This window comes from Lathamus discolor, chromosome 3, assembly GCF_037157495.1.
Source record: "Lathamus discolor isolate bLatDis1 chromosome 3, bLatDis1.hap1, whole genome shotgun sequence".
NCBI classification, from domain to species: domain Eukaryota; kingdom Metazoa; phylum Chordata; class Aves; order Psittaciformes; family Psittacidae; genus Lathamus; species Lathamus discolor.
In genome coordinates this window covers 73,247,022-73,273,051 of record NC_088886.1, presented here as the reverse complement: position 1 = coordinate 73,273,051, position 26,030 = coordinate 73,247,022, and the positions used below count along the sequence as shown (strand labels likewise).

Below are 26,030 nucleotides of genomic sequence, written 5' to 3'. Positions count from 1 at the left end.
CTAGTCTGAGTAGCTACCAGCTGAAGTGTGCAGTTCTTCCTGCTGTTAAATGTCTGACTTAATGCCTGTGTGATTCAGGAGGAAAATGTCATTTAAAGTGTATGTGCAGTAGTCATTCTGCCTACATACAGTAATATTCAGATTTTACCCTTTTGCTCAGGTTGTGGAAGACCAAAAAGGTGAAATTGAAGAACTCAGATCACTTGTCGAGCACCTTCACAGTGACCAGGAAAGGCTGCGTAAGGACAAAGAAGAAGAGGTAGAGCAACTCCATGGAGTAATTGAGAAGCTACAAAAAGAGCTGGCACAACTTGGACCAGTATGTCATGAAGTCAGTGACAACCAAGATGATCTCTATCAACTTGCATTGGGAAAGCCAGTGGAAAACCTTCAGAATGAGTTGGAGAAGGGACTATTGGACTGGCAGGGTGATATTGATCCAAACAGAAGAAACATATTGCTACTCTCCAAAGTGAGAGAACTTCAGGAGGAGGCAGAGCTTATCTCAGCTGCTAGAGAAGCTCTGCAGCACCAACTGGAAGAGAAGGAATCACAGTTCAAACTGGAAGTGGAAATTCTGGAGAAAAAATGCCAGGAATTACGGGAGTCATCAGAGCAGCATGTTGCAGAGCTGACCTCTCTGAGAACACAGTACAACACACTTCAGGAAGAGCACACCCTTTTCCAAACCCGTTTTTCTCAGAGAGAGGCTGAAGCCATGGTGACTTCTTCTCGCCTTCAAGAACTTGAAGATATTGTGAGAGAAAGGGAAGCAAATCTTCTAGAGAAGAATAGGCAAATGAAGAGAATGGCAGATGAACGAGAAGCTGACACAACCGAGTTGCAGTACTTAACAGAAAAGGCAGCAGAACTTCAAACCGAGCTTGAAAAGAGAGACGCAAGTCAGGCTCAAGATGTTTATAGTCTTCAATTAGAAGTTTCTAGACTTGATTCCCAGGTGCAAGCACTGAATCAGAAAGAAATAGTTTATCAGAGAGAAATCAATGAGCTGCAAGGTAGCACTGCAAAACTGAAGGATCAAATCAAGGCGTATGTGAAGGAGCTTGAAGCCTTACAACTGGAAAGAAGTGAGCTGATTTCACAGTTGGAGTTGTACAAGCCAAGGGAGCAACATGATCAGGAGGAGACTCGCATTCCCAAGACCCTCTGCGAGAGAGAAAGTAAAGGCATAGCCCTGAAAAGAGGAACGGAGGAATTGGAAGAACTAGAGGCAAATGTTGATCAGCCACTTGCAGTACTGGCTTCCCCCACTGATAAACAGGTATGTGATTTGGTTTTAATAGTATTATCTTTTTTAAAACACAAAGACCTTTAGTTTATCCTTTTCAGTGCTGTAAGAAAGGGTGAAGATGAATACTGTGGCATAAAAGTGGCTGTGGTGACCCAGTTGCAGGGTCTGTTCATAGTTTCTCTAGCAGTGGCTAGAGGTAGATGCCTGGAAGAGCTAAGAACAGGGCAAGCCTACATGGAAACCTAATCCAGTCAGTTTTTCTGAGCTGGGTATAGTTTGGGGCATGGATCCTAAGGTACGTGTTGGGTGTTGGCAGTGCGAGAGCTGCAGGGTGGCCTCCCTGAGAAAAGGCCAGGGATGCTCCATGCTGGGCATAGCTGGTTCCGCTACAGGCCGTGGCAGAGCCCTTAGCTGAGCCCTTCAGCCACGTGTGTGGCACTGCTGCAAAAACATATTTAGGAAATCATGGGTAAAATGCTGCACAGTCAGTGAGGAGTGAGGAAAAGAAGTGTGAGAAACAGCCTGTTGAAGAGACTGTACTGTGGCAGGTAGCCACACTGCAGGGGGGGAGGTAGAGGAGTTTGGAATGAGAGTCCTTGTAGCAAGGTAGGCAGGGATATCTCTGCAGTTTGAAGGTAGAAGTCTAGCCTTGTGTCGTGGTTTAAACCAATCCACACAGGTCGTCCACTCACCCCCCCCCCCCCGGGACCCTCCCCACTCCCGGAGGGATGGGGAGGAGAATCAGGAGAATGTAACTCCCACGGGTTGAGATAAGAACAGCTCAGTAACTAAGGTATAACACAAATCACTGCTGCTACCACCAATGATAATATTGATAAGAGAAAATAACAAGAGAATACGATACCACCGCCGAACGAGTTTGACCCCCCCGAAGAGAGAGAGCCTGCCCTTCTGGGTAACTCCCAGTTACCTCTCCGGGCATGACGTGCTGTGGTATGGAATACCTCTTTGGCTAGTTTGGGTCAGGTGTCCTGTCTCTGCTTCCTCCCGGCCTCCCCTCGTCCCCAGCAGAGCATGAGACTCACAAAGTCCTTGGCCAGAATAAACATTACTTAACAACAATTAAAAACAATCGGTATTATCAGCTCTCTGCCCAGGCTGGAAGTCAAAACACAGAGCTTGCACCAGTTACTAAGAAGGAGCAAAACGGCTCCTGGTAAACCCAGGACACCTTGGCCTGGTCAGTAACTATGCTCACACTACAGGAAAGAGGATGGAAAAGTTTTGTGCCCATTCAGATACCCAAGCCTTCAGGCTGGAAAACTTGGGTGGGATGGTTTAGTGTGAGGTGTCCCTGCCTATGGCAGGGGGGTTGGAACTAGATGATCTTGAGGTCCTTTCCAGCCCTAACTATTCTATGATTCTGTGTGCAAGGATCACATCAAGTAGGGAAGTATTCAAGACCAGGTTGGACAGAGCCTTGGGTGACATGGTCTAGTGTGAGGTGTCCATGCCTGTGGCAGGGGGGTTGAAACTGGGTGATCTGAAGGTCCTTTCCAACCCAAACCAGTCTTTGATTCTATGTTTTTCTTCCTTGCAGTGACTAAAAGTAGGCGGTTGACAGTTTCTCCTGCATTGAAATGGCAGGCGTAAGAATCGTCTGTAGACTTCTTAACGGTTTTTTCCTGGTGCCCTGGGTCAGGAATTAAGCCTTAGGATAGTTAGGTAGATTTGTCCAGTTAGCAAAGCCATGGCTTTTGATGTCTGTTTGAACACAGGAAGATTGTCTACATTGCTAAGGAATAATACCCTTTCTTTCCTGCTTGATTCAAAAGTCAGCTCTGCAGAAAGACATTGGCTTATTGTACACTTGTGGTTTTTTTTCTCTGCTATTGATGATATGCTTGTTAAAAAGCCTGGTTAGCTGGCATATAAAATATACTTAAGCATCTGACAATTTTTACGTAATAATAGATACAACTACTAAATTAGAAAAGATCTTTTGAAGTTAATGTTTTTCAGTTTTTAAAATAATATTTAAATTCTCTTACACAATTAATGCATTATTTCATTGTAGGACAAAGATGAAGTTGTTTTTGACTCAAAGACTCACAATCTAAATCCAAAAACTGCAATAAAGCAATTACAAGCAAATACCTTGATTCAGGAATTGGATGCAATCAACAACTCTGAAGAGAAGCAAGATTTGAAAAAGCATAGCCAGCAAATGTTGGAAAGTCATCAAATTCCTGATGCTCCAAAGCACAACTTGCACATAGGCAAAGTCAATTTGACAGATTTCCAGGATTTCAGTGCACGTATGGCTTCATGGGGGTCACCGGAGATTATGAGGAAGCAAGACATGAGCATGGAAGTTCAACCAGTGCTGACACCCTTTTCGGAAGTGGAAAGCACAGATCTTGAGATGATGCACACCAGGTCATCTATACAGGAAGATAATTCTGGATTGCTGGGATATCCTAACCTGTATGAAAACAGCAGTGATGAAGCAGCAGTGGGAGTAGATAGAAAATCTCCTGCTTTCTCTGAAGGTACCTACTCTGTTGATGATGACCAAGAGATGGAGAAGAAGATTTTAGTAAGTGATGTTTCATGTCTGATTTAATTCTAATTAAACAAGGCTGCTCAGCTCAGTCCCCTCGGATCATTGTTGGGTCATTGGCTCAAGTAGTAGAGCCTTACACAGCAAAAGAGGTGTGTAAGTTTCTGGCCTGTATTAAAACACTATTTACCACTGCTTCTGATAATCCTAAAATTGAGCAATAAGCTGTTTACAGCTGGCTTTGTGTCCTGTGTGTCTGCACACTGCTGATGTGGTGTCAGTAAAAATCCAGGTATTACTCTTGTGCTCTCAAAAGACTCTTCAAATCCAGGTGCTTTTGCAGTGACACAAGCAGGAAGTGAATGATAAATTGGTGATAATGCTTCATGTGCAAGTAATTGAGTTAAAACATGTAAAAGTGTTTTGCTCCCACAGTACCCAATTTACCATCAAAGTTCTCCACTTGCAACTGTCTGTCATTGAGTGTTAGTAGAGACTGAGTCAAAATTGAGGAATATAGGTTTTTCTTTTTAGTGGCAGTATTTTGTATATTGGGTCTGTATCATTTCAGAGGAAGATAAAATCTGTACTTGAGAAAATGAATCTTCAGTTGTATATTGTGCCTTGCTTTCAAAGGGCAATTAATGATAAATACATGTTCCTTTCTTAACAGACTGTTGAAAGGGAGATAAAAATGTGATGGAATGCCTTCCAGTGTTGCATTCACTATGGGACTTGCCACCTCTAACACTAGAGATGTAGGCATTTGCTAAACTCTGCACTAGTAACAAAGCTGTTATAAAATGCGGAAAACTCTACAGCTGGATTCTGAAAACTAAACTCATCTGAAAAATTTCTTTCCAAGCAGATGAGAGAAGCTGATAATCTAACTTTAACCCCTTCGGATTTACACGATGATGTCAGATCAAGAGCATCTGTTGTAGATGAGATGAGTGATGGATATGGCAGCAGTAAGTTTAACTTTGGAGATTCCTTTCACCTTGAACTTCATTATAAAGATGTTACAACATTTCCTCTTTCTCCCATTTTCTTTTACTGTAGGTCTTTTATTTGAAAGCTGTGGCTTTGTCAGGTGGATCTTTGTTTAGGGAGACTTGTATATTTGTGCTAGTGGAAGACTGCTTTTACCTTTTCAACTTTACATACTGAAAAGGAGGCATGGGGGTTTTGGTGAGACTTAACTACGATACTTTCTCTGATGCTAAAGGCAACTTACAACCTTTTTACTTGTAGATAGTTGAGATCTCACCCCCTAACTTCAGCTGACCCTGCATTCAAAGCAACAGAAGAAATCATGGTTATTTTGCAAATGGTTATGCTGGTTTCAAGTGCTTTAATCTTTGTAACACTGTTGGGGGGCTGTCTCTTTCTTCAGATACCAGCTCAAATTTTGCAGCTAAGCTAAAGCAGGAGCTACAAACATCAGAGCACCTGGATGCTAGTTTCGTGGCTTATCTGCAATATCGTGGAATGTTTCCAGATTTTATGGAATCAGTGAGAGAAAAGGAAATACTTTCACCACAGCTGAAGGTAATACATGGTTTATAGAAGCAATTTAAAACTGAAACAGCAGAAATGAAATGCTAGTATCAAATAGTTAGCTGTGACCTTTACACTGGAAACTGTTCTGTAATGGTTTGAAATTCAAGCTGATGATGGTTCTTGAGTAATTATTTCATCTCTCATGTGACAAATTTCCTGACATTTGTCCTGCTTGTACTTGCTAGAATTGAAGATTTCGCTAGGACAGCACTAGTGGTATTTCAGAATGTGACAGTACAAGGACTAATTGATCTGATTTATGGCTTTGTCTTGGAGGCTTTACAGAAAGCTGTTTTCCAAGCAAGTGTAGCTGGCTGACATCATGCTCCCCTGCCTGTTCTTGTCATTCTGATATGATGGAGAGCTGTGGGAACACCACTACAAGGTGTGGAGGGATCTTTCAAAGTCAGTTCAAGGAGTATGACGAATATGCAAAATACTGAGCAGCGATTATTTACTCTAGTTTAATAAGACAAGTTAAAGAAAGTATGTGCCTGGGCCTCTTTGGTTTGATGCTGTAGCTGAACAAGCTCTCAGCCATTAGAGGAATCCCAGCTTGTGAAGGGGAAAAATTCAGTGCTCCAAATCATGTCATCTGTGAGGCCGGTGAGAAGTATGTGGGTAAGTACAGCAGGCTACAGGGAGCTCTTAAATAAAAAGACACCAGAAGAAATACACTTCCTAGAAAGTGAATGCTGCCTCCTCAAATGTTTAGCAGATTCCTTCAGTTTATTCAGCAAAATGGAGGAAGATCTGTGCAATGAAGTAAGGCTGTGCAAGGGGAAGGTAAGTCTGAATTCAGATTTACACTGGCTGGCACAAGTAACTCAAGATGAAGGAGAATGGACTTTTATCTTGTCTTGAGGCAGAAGGAAGAACCTTTGCCCATCCCCTGAAGTGTCCCTTCAAAACAGGCATGATGCTCTGGCACTGGAGAATGAAAAGCACATTGGGTAACTGACATGATGATGGAAGCCATCCATGCGAAGGTGATGCAACCACCTTACTCGCATTAGAAGCAGTGCTACCAGATAAGCTTGTAAAGTATTAGTAATCGAAGATTCCTTACTGAGGGGCACTGAAGCATCAGCATTTGCCATCCAGACAATTTTTCTAGAGATGTTTGCTGCCTACAGGAGCTTGAATTTGTGGCATCACTGAGAGACGGCCAAGCCTAGTGAACTCTACAGAAAACCATCTGCTCCTACTGTTCCATGTAGGAGCAGTAATACCATATAATACTCAATATTATACCATACCAATACAATAACAATACTGTAACAAGGCAATTTGGAACCATCAAAAGAGACTCTGTGTCCCTCAGATGAATGTTAAAAGAATTGGGAGCACAGATGGTATTCTGCTCTATCCTCCCAGTCAGAGGAAGGTGTCCAGGATGGAGGACACGAACAGGAAAATACCTAGCTGTGTAGCTAGTGTAACCTGTACTTAAGGTTTTGATTTCTGTGATCACGGAGAGGTCTGCTGGGAGCAGATGGGATTCACCTGACCAAGTAGGACAAGAGTGTCTTCACCAATAAGCTGGCCAATCCTATAAGGAGAGCTTTACATTAGACTTAGCAAAAGAAAGGGGTAGGGTTTTGAGCAACAAAGAAAAGCAAGGAGCAGCTGATGTATTAGCAACAACAGGAAAACACCTATGAAATGCCTCAAAGGACACTGGAATGGATTGCCTGTCAAAGCTGTGGACAAGGTTTTAAGCAGCCTGATCTAATGAAAGATACCTCCACATGGCAGGGGTTGGACTAGGTGATCTTTAAAGGTCCCTTCCAATCCAAATCATTCTGTATCTAGATCCTGTATCTAAAAAGTAATAATTCTCAAGAGCATAGTTTCATAGATTTCATAGAAGAGTTGAATTTTATTCTGTCTTAGGAAATAGTTTCTTCTGTGGATTGTCAGTCTAATCTTTACTAGCTGTAAGATCTGAGTGCAAATCCCACTACTGAATGTTTACTTGGAACAATTGACTGTGTTTCTGTTGTTCATGTTTATTAAGGTTTTCATCATTTAGCTTTGGTTCTTGAAGTGATTTTGATTCAAGTGACAGGAAAGCAACTCAAGTTGGTTCAAAAGTTAAGTTATTAAAAAAATGCAAAGAAAGAATATCAAGAGTTAAAGAGAATTACTCTGTGTTGTTGCTGTTGTTAAAGTGAGTGGCAACGAGGAACAGCTCCACATCAGGCTGGGATATTACTGGTGAGATGTGTGTAGAAAAGGACTTAAATCTCCGGTGACCTTCCTTGAAAAGAGACCAGGAAACATCTGTGCATGATGTAATAGTTTGTGAACGGGGAATTTATTTAAGAGATTATTTTTCCTGACAGTGGCAGAGGAAACAATTTCCACTGTGTAACTTATTAGGACTGATCATTTTGGGAGATGTTATTTGTACGTAAGCTGCTAAATTAAAGCCAAAGTTGTCTAAATACAGAATTCATTTTTCTGGCATCACTGGGGTTTAGTAACCTGGCTTCAGACTTGATAGAATTTGATTTATTCCCAGGAAAGTTAGCTAAAGAGTTCAGAAACAACAGAAGTAAAGCACAATCCTTTGCCTTAATTGCACGTAAGCGTTTGGATGTGCACAGCAATAAGATGCTCTGGCTGAGGCTCCCATTTGCACTTTAACATTGTGAATGCACTGTTTAACAGTACAGTGGCCACTGTACTCTTGAATATTGTCCTTAGATGTGGGGAGATAAAAATTCTCTAGTAACCTGGCTCACTGCATGTGTGTTTGAGTATGTGTATTGGTTTATTCAGCATACCAAGTAGCAGAGCAGACCTGCGTGCTTATATCTGTATCACAGATATCAGACAGCAACCTTATTTTCCTTGTCTAGTGCTCTCCCATCTTGCTCTTATACTACCAGGATGCTGATGCCTTTCTCCTAACATTATGCCTTTTTCTCTTCTCAGACTGTGCTGAAGATGGTGTACGAGGAGAGCCGCAAAATCCTGGCTTTGTCAGAATGTCCCTTTGATTTCAGGGAGCTGAAAAATGTCCACCAGACCAGAGCAGCGATGGAGGGATGCCAGAAGGAGGGCTTAGCCCTGCTGGATGCTATACAGTCGCTGAAAGATTACCTTGGCAAGGTGGCAGATAGAGGAGACAAGGTATGACACTAAAAGTATCCTTTAAAGCAAGGATATAAGGAAAGGCTGGAGGAGCTGGGCCTGTTCAGTACAGAAGAGAGCAGGCTCAAGGGGTGCCTGATCGATGTATAAGTGGAGCTGTTGGAGCGAGTCCAGAGGAGGCCATGGAGATGCTGTGAGGGCTGCAGCAGCTCTGCTCTGGAGCCAGGCTGAGAGAGCTGGGCTGGGTCAGCATGAAGAGGAGAAGGCTCCTTAAGAGGAGACCTTAGAGCAGCTCCAGTGCCTAAAGGGGCTCCAGGAAACCTGGAGAGGGGCTTTGGACAAGGGCCTGTAGGGACAGGCCAAGGGGAATGGCTTTAACCTGCCAGAACAGGGGAGACTGAGATGAGCTCTTAGGCAGAAGCTCTTCCCTGTGAGGGTGCTGAGGCGCTGGCACAGGGTGCCCAGAGAAGCTGTGGCTGCCCCATCCCTGGCAGTGTTCAAGGCCAGGTTGGACACAGGGGCTTGGAGCAAGCTGCTCCAGTGGAAGGTGTCCCTGCCTGTGGGTGGGGGGTTTGGAACTGGATAAGCTTTAAAGGTCCCTTCCAACACAAACCATCCTATGGTAAGTATGCAAAGGGAGGGTGTACAGAGCATGGGGCCAGACTCTTCTTGGTGGTGCCAGGCAATAGGACAAGAAGCATAAAACTAAAACACAAGCTGTTCAACTGAAACATGAGGAAGAACTTCTTTACTGTGAGGGTGACTGAGCATTGGAGTGAGTTGCCCAGGGAGATTTTGGAGTCTCCATCCTGGGAGCTACTCAGGAGCAATCAGGACACAGGCCTGAGTGATGTGCTCTGGGTGATGCTGCATGAGCAGAGAGGACTAGATGACCTCCAGTGTGGTCCCTTCCAACCTCAAGCATTCTGTGATTCTGTGAAGGTAACCAGTCTTTTACATCTATAGAAATACATATTGTTATGTAGTGTGTGTGTTTGTGTGTGTTGTATGAGGAGCAAGGGACTCTTTCTGAGGTTGGAATAGTCTTTTTTTAAGCACCTTTGGTCTGCTTAAATTAACAGGTTGATATACTCTTACACAGGAATGAGATGAAAGACAGTAGATTACACATTGAGAAAGATGCCATTTAAAATACATATATTTTTTACAGGAATTTTCAGGTATTGCTGCTGACTGGAGAGGAGAACTTCTGCAAGCAGTACAGAGTGTGTTTGAGAAGGAGAGAAATGTGTTGCAAATTGACTTGAAGTCTCACTTCTCTAATCCTGGGTCTGGTGGGGATGGTTCATTAGTAGAAAAACTGGAGTACATCATGAAACAGCAGGTAAGAAAACCTCTTCAAGTGTTACGCTTCTAAATTCTATCTAGAATTCTATCTGGAGCTCCACAGACCTCTTTTGCACAGAGTAGACATTAAGCTAACTCTGAATCAGGAAATTTTTGCTTCAGTAATTAATATTTAGGTTTTAGATAATGACCAAATGGTCTGTAGTAATAATTATGTATCAACCATTATTAATAACTATTATTCTATTTGGAAGCTAGTGAAGTGGGTTTTTTCTTTGTTACTCACTGTTAACATTTTGCATTAATATGAAGCATGAACTTAGTCATTTGAAGGGCCTTATACTGCAAGGGTGTCTGTAGGGTTCATATTTTTAAGAAATATGGTAATAACCTTGTGGATTTAATAGGATTTGGTTTATTTTCAGGAGGAACAGAGGCAGATGGTTGTAGAGCACCTTTTCTCCTCAGACCGGAATAGCTTGCTCTCTGAAATACAGGACCTCCGAGCACAGCTGCGTATGACACATCTTCAGAACCAAGAGAAGCTACAGCAGTTACAGGAAACCCTTACCAATGCAGAAGAAATTGGGAGCAAACGAGAACATCACCTTCGGAGGAAAGGTAATAATCCCCCAAGTCCTGGTTACCTGGTTTTCCATGCCAGCTCTTTCCTTTTTTTGCCTGGAAGATGAAACGCAAAAAAAATTAATTCTGCAAAGAAGCAGATCATAGAATGGTTTAGGTTGGAAAGGACCTTAAAGCTCATCCAGTTCCAACCCCTGCCACGGGCAGGGACACCTTCCACTAGAGCAGGGTGCTCCAAGCCCCTGTGTCCAACCTGGCCTTGAACACTGCCACGGATGGGGCAGCCACAGCTTCTCTGGGCACCCTGTGCCAGCACCTCAGCACCCTCCCAGGGAAGAGCTTCTGCCTTATCTCCAACCTGAACTTCCCTTTTTTCAGTCTGAACCCATCACCCCTTGTCTTGTCACTACAGTCCCTGATGAAAAGTCCCTCTCCAGCATCCCGGTAGCCCCCTTCAGACACTGGAAGCTGCTCTGAGGTCTCCACGCAGCTTCTCTTCTCCAGGCTGAACAGCCCCAACTTCCTCAGCCTGTCTTCATATGGGAGCTGCTCCAGCCCCTGCTCATTCTTGTGGCCTCCTCTGGACTTGCTCCAACAGCTCCATGTCTTCCTTATGCTGTACAATTCTTCAGTTTTACTAATGCACTCAGGTTGCTATGATTTTAGCAGATGAAGGAAATCTGTCTAATGTTAGTAGTTAAGAAACCTCTGTGAAAAGCAAAGAGAAGCTTTAAAATAACCTAAAGCAACAGAACTGGAGGGTGACTCTTAAATAGTGTATTAATGTAGAAACACAAACAAGGACAGTAAAATAATTCTCTTTTATATGAATATATATATATGTTTGCCAGTAAATGGATGCATTTGCTTAATGAGGGTTAGAGTCCATTAGCAGCAAGTTACTTACAATATATCCCAGCAGCTCAGGGTAAGTGATAACATATTGTCAAGTTCTCTGTAATACAAATAACATTTCCTTATCCTAGTTGAATTATTAGAATATAAGCTTCAGGAGGAAAAATCTATTGTAAGTGACTTGCACAGCACCCTGTCTGAGGAGCAGAAGAGAGCCTCTGAAACGTGTGATCTGTTGAATCAAGAAAAAGCAGCCCTGAAATCAGAGCTTTCTGAAAGTAAACAAGAGAATGAAAGACTGCAGAAATCCCTAGAACAGCTTCAGAGGGAACTGAACCAGTTACGGTGAGAAGTAAATGTATTCACTTATTCTACTCATCAGCGGGTCTGAAAGAACTTTATATACTATGTATATCCAGTGAGAATTCACGACTGGCGTAGCACTTGGAAACATGAGGAGGAAAACGCACCTCTCACTTCTCATGGCTGTGTTAATTTTAATTCAGTAATGGCCTAGACCCCTGCATCCCTGATGTACCCCACTCTTGCAGCTTTTGGCTTAGTCTTTTGGTTGGTACTTCTGTTTGTCTGTCATCTTGTGTATGCTTCCCCACCTTGCAAACCCCCCGTTTTATTTTCACAGGACAAGTTTTGCTCTGCCAGTGTAGGTAACTTCTCTTTATTGTTACTAAATAGTGAAATCCCAGCTTTGCTTGCAGGAAGGTTAATGTTTTCAGCTGTTAAATAGTTGTGACTTGAAAACAGGCTCTGTAGAAAGAGCAGAGGCTTTAGGGAACAAATCAGTAGACCAGCTCACAAAAAGTAACCCAAAATACCTTGCTGGCGTTGTTGGAAGAGGATGTCCTGTTCTGAACACAGACAGAAGTGGCGTTTTGAACTTTGCAGGTCTGAGCTGGATAAAAAAGAAAAGGCTTTGACAACTGCACTTGAAGACTTGAAGGCTGAGCATCTGAAGCAAACTGAGCTACAAGATCTGTTTGAGGAACAGCAGCTTCAGCATAAGAAAACAGAATATGAAAAGACAAAGGCCTTGGAGGTAATGCCCTGCATTTCAGTGCATGAGGTCACCTCCCTTGGTGCATGAAGTTAACTAACATAACTAACAGGTTATTTTGCAGTCTTCACATCAGATGTTTTTTGTTTAGTAACTACTATAAAAAAAAACATTCTAGTGAATATGCATGGGTTTATTTTCTTTTCACAGAATTAACACTTTCAGTTGCCCTTCCTAACTGCACATACAGAAATAAGCAGAAGTGTTGTGCCTTTTTTTTCCTGTCTTTGTATCTTAGTATTTCCAGAGCCTTAACACTTTCACGTTTCACCAGTACTGCCCCTTGCTGTGTAGGGAGAGCCAGATTCTCCAGCTGTGTAACTGCACCCTTTGATTGCAGAGCAAATGTGCTATGGGGATGGGATGTGTATGATCAACTGAGATTATAAAGGAAACCATCCAGTGGTACATGTGCTTGGCAGAGAATAACTGGAGCCTTTCCAATATAACATGTATTTTTGGAGGTTAACCAGTCTTTTTGTTCCCTTTCTTCTAAACTGAACAGAAAATAGATAAAGAGCTTTCTCTCTGATACTGTGATAACAGTGACTTGGTGCTTGTAAAAGGCCTACAGTGACTGGAAAAGGAAGAAGATTTAACATAAGCCTTTTTTTAAACACCAAACCCCAACTCCAAAACAATCCTAGTTCAATGCCTTAGGTGAGGAAACACAATTCTGACTCCATTCCTTGTAGTCTGGCCTCTCACATCGTCTTTCTGATAGGTGTTTAGGTTTGTGGGTGGGGTTTGTTGAGATTTTTGTTACTACTTACATGGTAGCACATGGCACTAACATCCTCCAGCTTTTAAAAGGGAAGCTCACGCAGGGGAGGAAGGGCCCATTTTAGTCAAGGCAAAGAGAAAGTGCGTTGCCTTACGCATAGCTGTGCAACGGATTCCCAGTTCACATCCCTGCAGTCTTGCATTCCCAAATCATCTCTTCAAGTACGGCTATAAAAAGCTGATGCCACTTAGCATCTGACCTGGCTTTCTACCAGATGAGAGGACAGGTCAGCTCTGACTGTCTGTAAGCACCCTGGAACTGCCCCTTCATTGCTGCTTTTCCTTCTGAAGAAAGGCTGGTTCCCAAAATGGATCTAGGGATGGATTAATTTTATCTGTCCGTACTGTGTGCTTTAGACAGATGGGCTGTAAAATCCAGAAGTGTTACAGCTACTCTTACTGCTTTGATTTTTCAGCCTTTTTAAATCAACGTGGGTTATTTTGCTTCAGATGTAACTTAAGGGGATTGAGTGGTTCCTCACTAATTGAAGTCTTGCTAATGGAAGATGATATTTTAACATTACACATTTGGTTTTGTTATTTAGTGTTATTGAATCCCAGCCTGGTTTAGGTTGGAAGGGACCTTAAACCTCATCCAGTACCAAGCCCCCGCCATGGGCAAGGACACCTTCCACTAGAGCAGGGTGCTCCAAGCCCCTGTGTCCAACCTGGCCTTGAACACTGCCAGGGATGGGGCAGCCACAGCTTCTCTGGGCACCCTGTGCCAGCGCCTCAGCACCCTCACAGGGAAGAGCTTCTGCCTAAGAGCTCATCTCAGTCTCCCCTGTTCTGGCAGGTTAAAGCCATTCCCCTCATCCTGTCCCTACAGGCCCTTGCCCAAAGTCCCTCTCCAGGTTGCGTGTTGGTTCCTTTAGGCACTGGAGCTGCTCTGAGGTCTCCCCATGCTTCTGGCACTTGTAATTAGAAACTTAAACTTGCCATTTTAAATTAATTGGGTTTTTTATACCTGAATGACTTTAGTTCAGTCTTCCTGGATAAAACAGGAGGCTGGAAATTGCCGAATGCCAGCCAGCCCCACACTGTCTGTGCTTCCCCCTTTGAACAGGAGCTGCAGGCTGCCTTAGAGCTGCAGTTGATGCAGAAGAGCCAGCTGGCTGTTTCCTTGGAGCACGAGCAAACAGTCAGTGATAATCTCCGCAAGGAACTTCAGATCGAGCACTCCCGCTGTGAAGCTTTGCTGGCCCAGGAACAGGCCAAGCTGTCGGAGCTCCAGAAAAATCTGGATGCTGAGAAAAATCGCTCTTTGGAGCTCCTGAATTCCTTGAATCATGAACGTGTTTTGACAGAGCAGTTGAGCGCAAGAGTGAAAGAAGGTGCTTCTTGTAAGTACAGGGAGTCACTGCTGGAACAGGCCTTTGTTCGAGAGCTCCAAGCCCAGCTGGAAGAAGAAAGGTCCCGAAGCATGGAGCTAGCTGCTATTATTGAGAAGATGCACCAGAAAGCCATTCGTTCCAAAAGGCAGCTGGAGGCTGAGGTACAGATGTGCTGTGAAGAAACCCAGAAGGAGAGGGAAGTCAATGACAAGTTACGAGCTATGCTGGAATCTCTCCAGGCTCAAAAGCAAGAGGTAATCCGGTCCTTAGAGGCCCAGAAGGAGAGGGAGGCAAAGCTGAAAGCTGACTGGGAACAACTGCAGTTGCTCTACAAGGCCATGAAAGAGCAAGATAAAAACAAGAAAGAGGAGAGAGACAGAGAGAGGAGACAGCAGCAACACACAGAGGTAGAGGAGCAGAAGAACTGGCAGAGAGATCAAGAGAGACTGGTGAGAAAGCTCTGTAAGCTTTGCCTTACACTGAAATAGCCACAAACTGGGATTTAACCCTGTGGGTGGTGGTGTTTAATGGAAATGTTTCCTTCCCTTGAAGCAAAGCTTTCTGAAAAACACATTAGATGAGAAATGCAGGAAAAGAGCTCAAATACAGCTGTTTTCGGGGAGTTGTGTCTAGGTTTGCTGTTGACAGAAGCTGATCTTTACATCTTAGCCTGTGCTGAGAACTGACAGTTGTTAACAGATGAAGAAGGATATGGCTTAAACACAGAATGGAACTGAATTAGGTTTCATGTCATTACCGTTATTTTGAGCTAGGCTCCTAATGGTTTGCAGCAGTCTGGATTTTGCCCTTCTTGTTTCTCAACTCCTTGGCTTTCGTTAGGGAAGCTTTGCAGGCCCTCTGGAGACTTCTCAGTCACCACGTCTGAAAATGGATGGAGAAAATGCCCATTCCAGAGTCATTGAATGGCTTCCTGGTGGTTCTTCCCCTAAAAGTGGTCTGTGAGTTAAGGAACACTGGGATGGGTATGCTGGGTACGGATAGTTAGGTGGGATGCTTTTACTTTCCGTCTGTGTGTGTGTATCAAAACAAAACCAAAAACCACTCATATACATATATATATATATGCATATGTGTGTGTATATATATGATGCAATTGCCTACTTCTTATTCTGTTCTAACAGCAGAACTTGGAACAGCAACACCAGAGGGATGAACAAAGAATTAAGGAACTGCAGGGAACAGTGGCAATATTAGAAGAACGCAGTCTCCTGTCACTCAGCCATCAGCAAGAACTGTTGTGTACCTCAAAGAAAGATCGAAATGTGAAACAGGCCATGACAAAAGAAACTGAGAAACCACATTTGCAACAGCAGCAGCAACAGCTAGAAAAGATAAGGCAGCAGTTGCTTTCTGTAGCTGTGCACCTGAACGAGTTCATAGATAAAACTGTGGATAAGTGAGTAGTTCATAAAATAGTCATTTGCTTTCCCCTTTGCTTATGAACTTGTGTGGGTCATGGCTGAGAGCCCCATGCTGAAAGGAATGAGCAGTGTTTCTGCTTCCAAGACTCAGCCTTGTATGAGACCATGCTTTTGTGGTGGTAGCAGACCGGTTATTGTCATCCACTGTAGCCGTTCCCCTTAGAATCTTGTGTGCCTATGTCTGAACTAGATCTTTGAAGCAACCCTGCTTAACACCTAACTCCCTACTGGAAAGAGTTGGTTGGTAGTTTGGCAGCTGCAGCAGTGTGATTAAGGAGCAGTCAAAACAGCAGGCTCATCAACACATCTGCATGGGTAGAATGGGAAACTCCATTGAGCATGGCAGGGAAAAACAAAGGGTCAGGAATGAATGGCCAAGTAGCATTTAATTTCTTATTTCTTTGGCAGCAGAGTAAGATACTGGTGGTGCTTTGCTGAATTTGCATGGTAGAATTTCAGACTGGTGTAAAGTACAGATTTCTGAATAAATCCTGTGCAGCGGTAATTAGAAATGCTACTCTTAAAAGCTAACAAAACTTGCTCATTTCTGTGTACATTCATAGTATTTTGTGTGATTAAGAGTGCATAAATAAAGCCCCAAAACTTCAAGGGCATCCAGTGGGGAGGAGGAATCAAATGTACTTTCACATTACTAGAGATCACCCTGATACTGAAAAAGTATTTCTGTTTGACAGAACAATCAATGATTGGCCTGTATCAAGTGATGAAGCTGTAGCCTCTTTACTGCAGACATTAAAGGAACTAAAATCAGATTTACTGTCTCCTCCTGCATCTCAGGTAAGGAAAACAGCATCTATATGTTGATCATCAGTAAGTTGTTCTGTATTCTTTGGATTGCAGCATTCATGTCAGTTGATTGATTGACTTCCTTAACTTTCTTTTTCAGTAAAATATCCTGAGAAAAATCATTTTTTTCCTTGGGGGTGGAAAAAAAGATGTCCTCACATTGTCACTATATGAACATATTTTAGTATCAGCCTCTTGCTTTTTTGTTATACTGCAAAGCCTGCTTCTAATGGTGTTTTTCTTCCTAGATACACAGTAATATATCCAAGGGTATCAATCCCTGAGATGTGTGGCCGCTGCTTCTGGATGCATCCAGAGACAGTTGTTTTTCAGTGAACTGTCAACTCATTTTCAGGAAGCCCAGGAGTGGTTTGTCATCTCAGGAGGCCTGTTCTGACTGATGTCTGCAGTATTGCAAATGCTTTATGCAAGTCTAGGGGTTGTCAAAGACTGACTCCCAATCTACTCATATGAAATACATTATAAAAACTTCCGTATTTTAGATTCCATCTTGTTCACCAGATGACTTTGCCCTATCATTTATGTCTTTGCCTCATAATAGAGATCTTCAACCACATTTCAGCCAAAATTTGGGGATTTAGGGCTACGTAATGGTCCTGGCTCTTGTTTGATTCTGCCTCTCTCTATTCCTTCACCTGCTGGATAGCAGATCCCCAGAAATCACACCTTTGGGAAATAGTTCTGACTGTCTCTGGTGCAGGAAGAGGCTTTTGTAACCCAGGTGGTTGTCACTTACTCTGTAACACAAGATGTATGACAAGCTGCTTTGGCAGGGTGCAAGCTCTGCCTGTGTCTTAACTGCTTACAAAACACAATAAATACTTCCCTTATGTCACCTGTACAACCATTTAGGTGGTTGCCAAATGGATCATCACCAGCCTTGAAGGAGAGGGCTGTGACCTCCTCCCTGGGGAGTGTCCATGGAGTTATTTTCCTCTCACAAAGCTTTAGAGCTCTCTGCTGTGGACAAAATGCTCAGAGAGCCTGTGGAGGCGAACAGGACAACCTTATGGTTCTATTTAAATTGGACTTAGCAGAACTCCCTCCAGAGCTGAGCTGTTTTTCTGGCTCAGCTCCCTTTAAGTTATTACTCTACTGGTAAAGAAAAGTAGTTTGGGTTGTTTGTTTTTCCTCTGATACCATTAGGTCTTCTGCATTACCAACTCTGTTCCAAATGCTTTTCACAACATTTTAGATTTTCCAGGCTCTCATCACATTAAGCCCAGGAATGCCATGCAGAATAGCAGTCCCTTCTCTTGTTGGACCACGCTTTGCAATTGGCTCCTCTAGGGACTATGGCCACATTAAAATCAAGGGACTCAAGTTTTCCGACTTTTGTTTTGTTTAACAAAAGAAGTTTAGTGGAGCACTCTAAAGATGTCTGCCTTTCAATAGCTTAGACAGCAAAACCCATCTTGGTATCGTCTCTTCTGTGGGCACAAATGTTCCCTTCTTTCTGCCCTCTTCTTTGATTTCTTTTTCAGAATCACCTTTTGCTTCAGTCTCCTCCCTGAATTTCTCTTTCCTTTAAGATACTGAACTACATGCTCTGGAGACCAAAGGAATATACTGCTATTACCTTCTTGAGTTGTGATAATATGAGACTATTAGACAGGGAAAGTGTCAAATACCAAAGGGGAAAACCTGTGCCAAAGTGAATATGGGGTCAGCTGGTCAGTCAAAAGCCAACTGGTGCAGTAGAATCAACTGCATAGGTGAATCATGTGGAATTTCTTCAGATATTACAACTATCTGTTACCACCTTCAAACTAAGCTTTTGTAGGTCTGTAGGTGCCTAGGATGGTGGGACCATGATCCTCACCGGGATGCTTCATGAGGAGGCCAGTATAGAGCAGCTTTGCCTCCCTTTAAGTATGACACACATGGGGTTTTTTTCCCCATGTTTGAACTATATACTTACCTATCTGAAGTGTATTTTGTACCTGAAGTCCTTATCTCTGCCCGCATTCTCAAAGTGCTCTTCATCTCATCTCATCTCAGTGTGTGATACAGCACAGCTGCTATGCCGGTGAAGGGCATACAAAGGGAAATGCATCCTTCAGGATAAAAAAGATTCAGTGGAAAAACCTGAAATTGTATAGAACATCTGTGAATTAAATGATAAGTACAGGACAAGAGTTTAACTTGGACAGAAAACAATGCCTAATCTCAAAAGGGTATTGAGGGTAGTGTTAGATTCTTGAAGCATCATTTAACTAATTTTAAATATGCTGAGACGTGGAGAGCATTTCATACAATCGTGGAATGGGTTGGGTTGAGGCCCTAAAGCTCATCCAGTTCCAACCCCTGCCACAGGCAGGGACACCTTCCACTAGAGCAGGGTGCTCCAAGCCCCTGTGTCCAACCTGGCCTTGAACGCTGCAAGGGATGGGGCAGCCACAGCTTCTCTGGGCACCCTGTGCCAGCGCCTCAGCACCCTCACAGGGAAGAGCTTCTGCCTAAGAGCTCATCTCAGCCTCCCCTGTTCTGGCAGCTTAAAGCCATTCCCCCTGTCCTGTCCCTACAGGCCCTTGTCCAAAGCCCCTCTCCAGGTTTCCTGGAGCCCCTTTAGGCACTGGAGCTGCTCTGAGGTCTCCCCTTCAGGAGCCTTCTCTTCTTCGGGCTGAACAAGCCCAGCTCTCTCAGTTTCCAAGTGTTGAGAAGACTGCTACTAAAGGGAATAGAATTCCTGTACAGCCGCTCAGAGAGATCTGTAGTGAAAAGGTAGCTTGATTAACAATTGCTTTGATCCTTCTTAAGAAAAGCTGCTTGTGTGCTTCAGCTGCCCATCCTACCATTTAACACCTGAATGCCACTGCTGGTTTTCAGCCTAGTTATCTTCACGGTTTTTGTCCATCAAGTTTAGGTTATTACTCTCTTTGAGATGTTTGCTGTGGGAGTAATATGCAAACCCCATCACAGCTCACTTCCTTTGGGTTTCTTTTTTTAGATCAGATCTACGTGTGATAGCAACTCTGTTCAAGAACTGGAAAGAGAATCCTGGCAGCAAGAGAGGAACATTTTGCAGAAAGCTCTGAAACAGGCTGAATCAGAACTGGCTAAAGCCAGTGCTGGAATTGCAAACAAACCACTGGCAGAAACTTCCAGTCCTAAGGTAAAATTCTCATGATGGCCAGCAAAGGGGCTGGCTGGAGCTTGGGGAGCGAGCAGTGCCACAGGCTTTGGCATGTCATTTCGACCTTTGACACATGGTTTGCTCTCACCATCTTGCCTATTGTACAGCTTTGCTGTGTGAGAACTGTTCCCAGCTCAGGATCATAAAAACCTCTGGGGAGTTTAGTCTTTGGTAGTACTGTTCTTTAGGCATTGCCTAAGGGATTAATGTCACATGTAGGACAGGTAATTTAGTAATTCTATTTTATTTCTTTTAATAAAGCTGATAATAAAACTTCCTGTTGCAGAGGAGCCAGGAAGAGGACAGCTCGGATTTCTGGAGATACATCTGTCAGATTATGGCATTTAGGTGTCACTTATTTGCTATAGGCTTCAGTTGCTATCTTAAAAGGTGTTTTTATAGATGAACAGTTTTACACACTGCATATTAAATTGGGAACACCTTCCCCTATATACCTCATCAGAGAAGTTCCTGTGTAACTTCCTTGGTGCTAGATAGGAACATGCACCCAAAGTAACCAAGGTCTGTGGAACCAATTGCTACTCTTAAAGGAGAGGGAGAGTCAGACTTCTTGTCCAAGCATGAAAATATCCAACATCCATTATTTTTAATCTGCCCTCACCAATCTTAAATACTTTTTATTCCTCTGACACACTTGATCACAATCAAGCCTGACGGGCACTTATTCCAGTGTGTTTTCTGGTTAATATTTAAAGCAGGTGTTAATTTTTTTGTTAAGAGTTAAATTGGTTTAGAGTTTAAGATATGACCGTGTTGCTTCAAAACCTTCAGGAGAGCTAAGGCAGTCTAACACTCCAAACGTGGGGGCTTTTTAGCTACATACACAATCCTTCCTGCTGCCCTTGTGCCCATGATATCGGTGTTCCATGTGAAGACAGCTTGGTTGTGGTTGGTGTTTTGCACAGCAAGCAGTAACCAGGCCAAAACTTTCTAGCCTAGCCAAGACTACACAGATGTACACAAGCTCATTAAACCTGGTACAAGCCTCTATGTGTGGTGTCCATTGCAGGAGTGTCATACCATGGCATTGCACCAAAACTGGCTGAGTCATGGTGGCTGTGAAGCAAATACTTGCTCAGAATTACATTGAGAATCATAGAATCATAGAATAGTTAGGGCTGGAAAGGACCTTAAGATCATCAAGTTCCAACCCCACTGCCATGGGCAGGGACACCTCACACTAAACCATGTCACCCAAGGCTCTGTCCAACCTGTCCTTGAACACCACCAGGGATGGGGCATTCACAACTTCCTTGGGCAACCAATTCCAGTGCCTCACCACCCTAACAGGAAAGAATTTCCTCCTTATATCCAATTTAAACTTCCCCTGTTTAAGTTTGAACCCGTTACCCCTTGTCCTGTCACTACAGTCCCTGACAAAGAGTCCCTCCCCAGCATCCCTATAGGTCCCCTTCAGGTACTGGAAGGCTGCTATGAGGTCCCCACGCAGCCTTCTCTTCTCCAGGCTGAACAGCCCCAACTTCCTCAGCCTATCTTCATACGGGAGGTGCTCCAGTCCCCTGATCATCCTCGTGGCCCTCCTCTGGACTTGTTCCAACAGTTCCATGTCCTTTTTATGTTGAGGACATCAGAACTGTACACAGTGCTCCAAGTGAGGTCTCATGAGAGCAGAGTAGCGAGGAACTTGCACTGCTTCCATGCTTCATAATTATAAATTATCTTTCTATATTTTGGTAAAGCCACATAGGTTTTAGATACCCACAGTGTGGGAGATACTGCTGGAAAAAGCTACTAACTCTTCTGAGCTTTCTGTAGCCAAATCTTAACAGATTGGATTTATTTTTGTTTCCTGTTTTTGCTTTTTCTCCAGTTGCAGAGATTATATAGGAAGTACCTCAGAGCAGAGAGCTTTAGAAAGGCTTTGGTTTATCAGAAGAAATACCTCTTGCTGCTTCTTGGTGGTTTTCAGGACTGTGAACAAGCCACCCTCTCCCTAATAGCACGCATGGGAATCTACCCCTCGCCTGCAGACCTGCAGCTTTCTGGATCACGTTCCCGTCCTTTTACCAAGTTCAGATGTGCAGCCAGGGCAATCATTGCCATATCAAGGTAAAGCCAAAACACAGTCTCTCTTACGTGATATTTTCCTGGGAATTTAAGAAAAGTAGAGTTCCTATGGCTTAATCTAGGTTAATATTAAGCAAAAGCTACCTTCAAAACTAGTTCAGACTGGTGTGGGGTATCATGCAAGATTCCCATTCTTGTAACCTGGGTCCCTGCTTGTGGCAGGGGGCTGAAACTACACATCTTTAAGGTTCCTTCCAACCAAAACATTCCACGATTCTATGACTTGTTAGCTATAACTTTGGCTAAACTGCTATTACAAAGTCAGTGCTAACTTGGATGTGTACTAAATTATAGACTGATACAAATCTGTTTCTATCCTAAGGGCTACCCAGCAGCAATCTAATTGAGAATCAGTGCACAGCCATTACGAACTGTTTTCCTTTCAGGTCTGATCCTTATCTATTTGGACTCACTGAATAGTCTGTCTTGTTCCAGAATGTGATCATCTCATCAGTGATGGTTTTCCCCTCTTGAATCTGGTAGCCTGTGTTTCATTGGGTTTGAGTCTATCATATTCTGTCACTTACTCTCAGATGGGGGTTTTTAACTGTACTTGGGACAATATGCCATCTCGTAATGGGTTTTGAGACCATTTAATGAAAAGAATAGGTTTAAATGCCATCATCTTTATGCCATCCAGGGGGACCTGGACAGGCTGGAGAGGTGGGACTACATGAACCTCATGAAGTTCAACAAGGCCAAATGCAAGGTCCTGCCCTGGAGTTGGGGCAATCCCAAGTGAAACACAAGCTGGGAGAGACTGGATGGAGCATCGTGGTGGAGATGGACTTGGGGGTGTTGGTCAATGAGAAGCTCCCCATGACCCAGCTTCAGTGTGTGCTTGAGCCCAGAACCCCCCCATGTGCTGGGCTACACCCCCAGAGTGTGAGCAGCAGCTCAGGGAGGGGATCCTGCCCCTCTGCTGCACTCTGGGGAGACCCCCCCCCCTGCAGTCCTGATCCAGCTCTGGGGCAACAGCACAAGAGGGACCTGGAGCTGTTGGAGTGAGGCCAGAGGAGGCCATGGAGATGCTGTGAGGGCTGGAGCAGCTCTGCTCTGGAGCCAGGCTGGGAGAGCTGGGCTGGGTCAGCCTGGAGAAGAGAAGGCTCCTGAAGGGGAGACCTCAGAGCACCTCCAGTGCCTAAAGGGGCTGCAGGAAACCTGGAGAGGGGCTTTGGACAAGGGCCTGCAGGGACAGGCCAAGGGGAATGGCTTTAACCTGCCAGAACAGGGGAGACTGAGATGAGCTCTTAGGCAGAAGCTCTTCCCTGTGAGGGTGCTGAGGCGCTGGCACAGGGTGCCCAGAGAAGCTGTGGCTGCCCCATTCCTGGCAGTGTTCAAGGCCAGGTTGGACAGAGGGGCTTGGAGCACCCTGCTCTAGTGGAAGGTGTCCCTGCCTGTGGGTGGGGGGTTTGGAACTGGATAAGCTTTAAAGGTCCCTTCCAACACAAACCAGTCTGTGGTTCTATGAAATGTAAGTGGGTTACTTCTGTGCAATTTTCTTGTTCAATAAAAATGATTACTACCAAGTTTAAGACTTTCAGGAGATGTCACAGAATCTCTTTCAGCTCTTATCTTTTAAATGGATTCTATAATGATTGCGGTCAACGGATGCAGAAACAGTGACCTCCAAATTACTCCTGCTAGTCAGGAAAAGCTGCCACAGAACTCTGGAAATGAGGGACAGTGCAGGAGCAAACCTTTCCAAAAGGCAGAGGAGCATTGCAAAGTAAAATGGGATGACCCTTCACTCTAATGACCAAAGTTGAAGAAGCAGTCCTCCATTCCTGCAAAGATTCTTATTTTGATGTCCGCAAAGTTCAACATTAAAATTCAGTGTATTTTGACTTATTTTTAATGATTGTCCAAATTTCTTTTATTACCTAGGTTAAAATTTTTGGTGAAGAAGTGGAACAAAGTCGGCAGGAAGAGCACACAGGCTGAAACCATTTCTCACTGCACAGGAGGTTACACAGGTAAGCCTTTTGGTACTTTGTTTTAATCATAATTTCTCTTTAGTGATGCATTCCATTTAAAAACAAATGCCAAAATATACCCATAGAAGTGGCAAAATCTGTTCATCTGTTAACACAGGGACAGGACAAGGGGAATGGCTTTAACTTGCCAGAGGGGAGATTGAGATGAGCTTTTAGGCAGAAGCTCTTCCCTGTGAGGTGCTGAGGTGCTGGCACAGGGTGCCCAGAGAAGCTGTGGCTGCCCCATCCCTGGCAGTGTTCAAGGCCAGGTTGGACACAGGGGCTTGGAGCACCCTGCTCTAGTGGAAGGTGTCCCTGCCCGTGGCAGGGGCTTGGAACTGGCTGAGGTTTAAGGTCCCTTCCAACACAAACCAGTCTGGGATTCTTTGAACCACTGTGGTGTGGTTCGTTATGAAACTTGAATCCTGAAACCCCTGCTGAACTTCTGCCTCACTGCAAAACAGCATCCTGGCAGCTTCATAAAAATAATATTTGGGTTTGGTTTTGAGCTTTTTGGTGAGTTAAAGGACTTCTCTGAAGGGGTTTTTCTGTTTTAATGAAAACAAGACACCCCCCTGCCCTTCCCAAACCTTCACCAAAGCCAACAAACCCTATCCTGTTTCCATGCTGTCTCTAGAGTGGGCAGTGTAATTCAACTGTAACATGTAGTTAGAACAAACAAGAAGAGCTAAGTTTCAAAAAAATACAGTATTTTGCTGATCTCAGCCACTGGGACATCCCCTTTGTGGATGGAGCAATGGCTGATGAGAAACCAAGTCTGGAGTAAGAACAAAGGGCGAGTTCTCCATCTGCAGGAAGGAGTTGTTTGCGAGTGAAATGCAAAACTTCTGTGAAATCTGGTTAAAATAAACAAAAACCAAACCAAAAAAGCAGTTAGCTGTAGAAAGTGTGTTTGGTTTTAAATGCAGCTTAAATACAGTTTAATTGTGCTGTAATTCCCATGCGGTTTATTGGTTATGGTTATGATAGCCTAACGTTTATGATGATTCCCAGCATGTGTGTTTTGAACTGTTTCCTATATAACACAGCTCCTGGTGCTAGAACTGAGGTCCTGGACGAGCTGCAGCATCCAGCCGTGAGCTCCCCCCCAACCCGGGACACCGGGCTGCGCTCCAGAACCAGCTCCACAAGGTTGGGAACCCCCTGCCCCAGAGCATCCCACCGCCTACCCCACAGGTCAGTCCATGGTCACTGCCTCTGCCGCACCACCCCCATGGACAGGCTTTCCAAAGCATAACCACTGCCTGGAGGAGGTACTGGAACGAGAAGAGGGATTTGTTTTCTTACATCTGGGAAATGGTTTATTTCTTTCAAGATGTTACAGGAGAAAACTTCTCATTTGCTTTAAGCACAATGACATTGCTGGACTGAGAACATTCCTAGTGGTGTTCCCCAGTTTAATGTGGACAGGCTACAGGATATACAATGGCCAGGTTGGATGGGGCTTGGAGCAAACTACTGTAGTGGAAGGTGTCCCTGCCTGTGTCAGGGGATTGGAAATGGATGAGTTTGAGGTCCCTTCCAAACCAAACCAGTCTGGGATTCTATGTTTGTCAGCATTCCGTGAGGGGTAATTCTTATTGCCTTTGCTGTCCAAGTTGGAGATGAATTTCTGAGCACCCCGTGGAAGTGGCTCCCCTACCTTATGACAGCACTGCATTAGTGTTAGCTGCTGTCAGCCCCTGGGATGCACAGAACGAGAGCTGGAGCTCTTGTGGGGTGTTTGCAGTTGCAGTTTCTCGTGAATTATGGCCAGTTCTGCACAGAAATCCAACCCCAGCTGCTTGTCACTGGGTTGGATTCACAGGTGACATTATGTACAGTGCTGCCGAGAGAATGCCTGAGCTGCAAGGTGGCCTTCACTCATCACTGACCTTCCAGTCCCATGCTCTCCTGGAACCCAGGGTAACGTTGGCCGTTGCATAGCCCATTACTGGGTGTAGTATCTCCTTCTCAGACCACTTGTCCTCATACCTGGCTTCCTCCTTGAAGTCAGGATTTGCAGGAGTTGATGTGGAAGGCAGGTAGGTGTTCTCAGTCCTGTCAGCTTGGGATGTGTTGTCTCTTCACCTCCTTGATAGATCAGAAACTTCAACCAGTAGGCAAGAATTTCCTTCATAAAGACAAAAAGAATAGC

At 44.1% G+C, this 26,030-nt stretch overlaps 1 protein-coding gene across 1 annotated transcript in view; it reads left to right on the top strand.

Moving 5' to 3' along the window:
- Positions 1-26,030, top strand: part of LOC136009996 (pericentrin-like) — a 79,214-nt gene that overhangs the window by 49,813 nt on the left and 3,371 nt on the right. The window contains exons 33-48 of the mRNA XM_065670563.1: positions 161-1,282; positions 3,291-3,812; positions 4,645-4,747; positions 5,173-5,327; positions 8,283-8,480; positions 9,613-9,786; positions 10,175-10,370; positions 11,321-11,534; positions 12,096-12,246; positions 14,114-14,830; positions 15,524-15,798; positions 16,519-16,621; positions 19,602-19,766; positions 21,640-21,878; positions 23,784-23,872; positions 24,922-25,069. Coding sequence (XP_065526635.1) covers positions 161-1,282; positions 3,291-3,812; positions 4,645-4,747; positions 5,173-5,327; positions 8,283-8,480; positions 9,613-9,786; positions 10,175-10,370; positions 11,321-11,534; positions 12,096-12,246; positions 14,114-14,830; positions 15,524-15,798; positions 16,519-16,621; positions 19,602-19,766; positions 21,640-21,878; positions 23,784-23,872; positions 24,922-25,069 — 4,571 coding nt within the window. The remainder of the gene's footprint in view (positions 1-160; positions 1,283-3,290; positions 3,813-4,644; positions 4,748-5,172; positions 5,328-8,282; positions 8,481-9,612; positions 9,787-10,174; positions 10,371-11,320; positions 11,535-12,095; positions 12,247-14,113; positions 14,831-15,523; positions 15,799-16,518; positions 16,622-19,601; positions 19,767-21,639; positions 21,879-23,783; positions 23,873-24,921; positions 25,070-26,030) is intronic.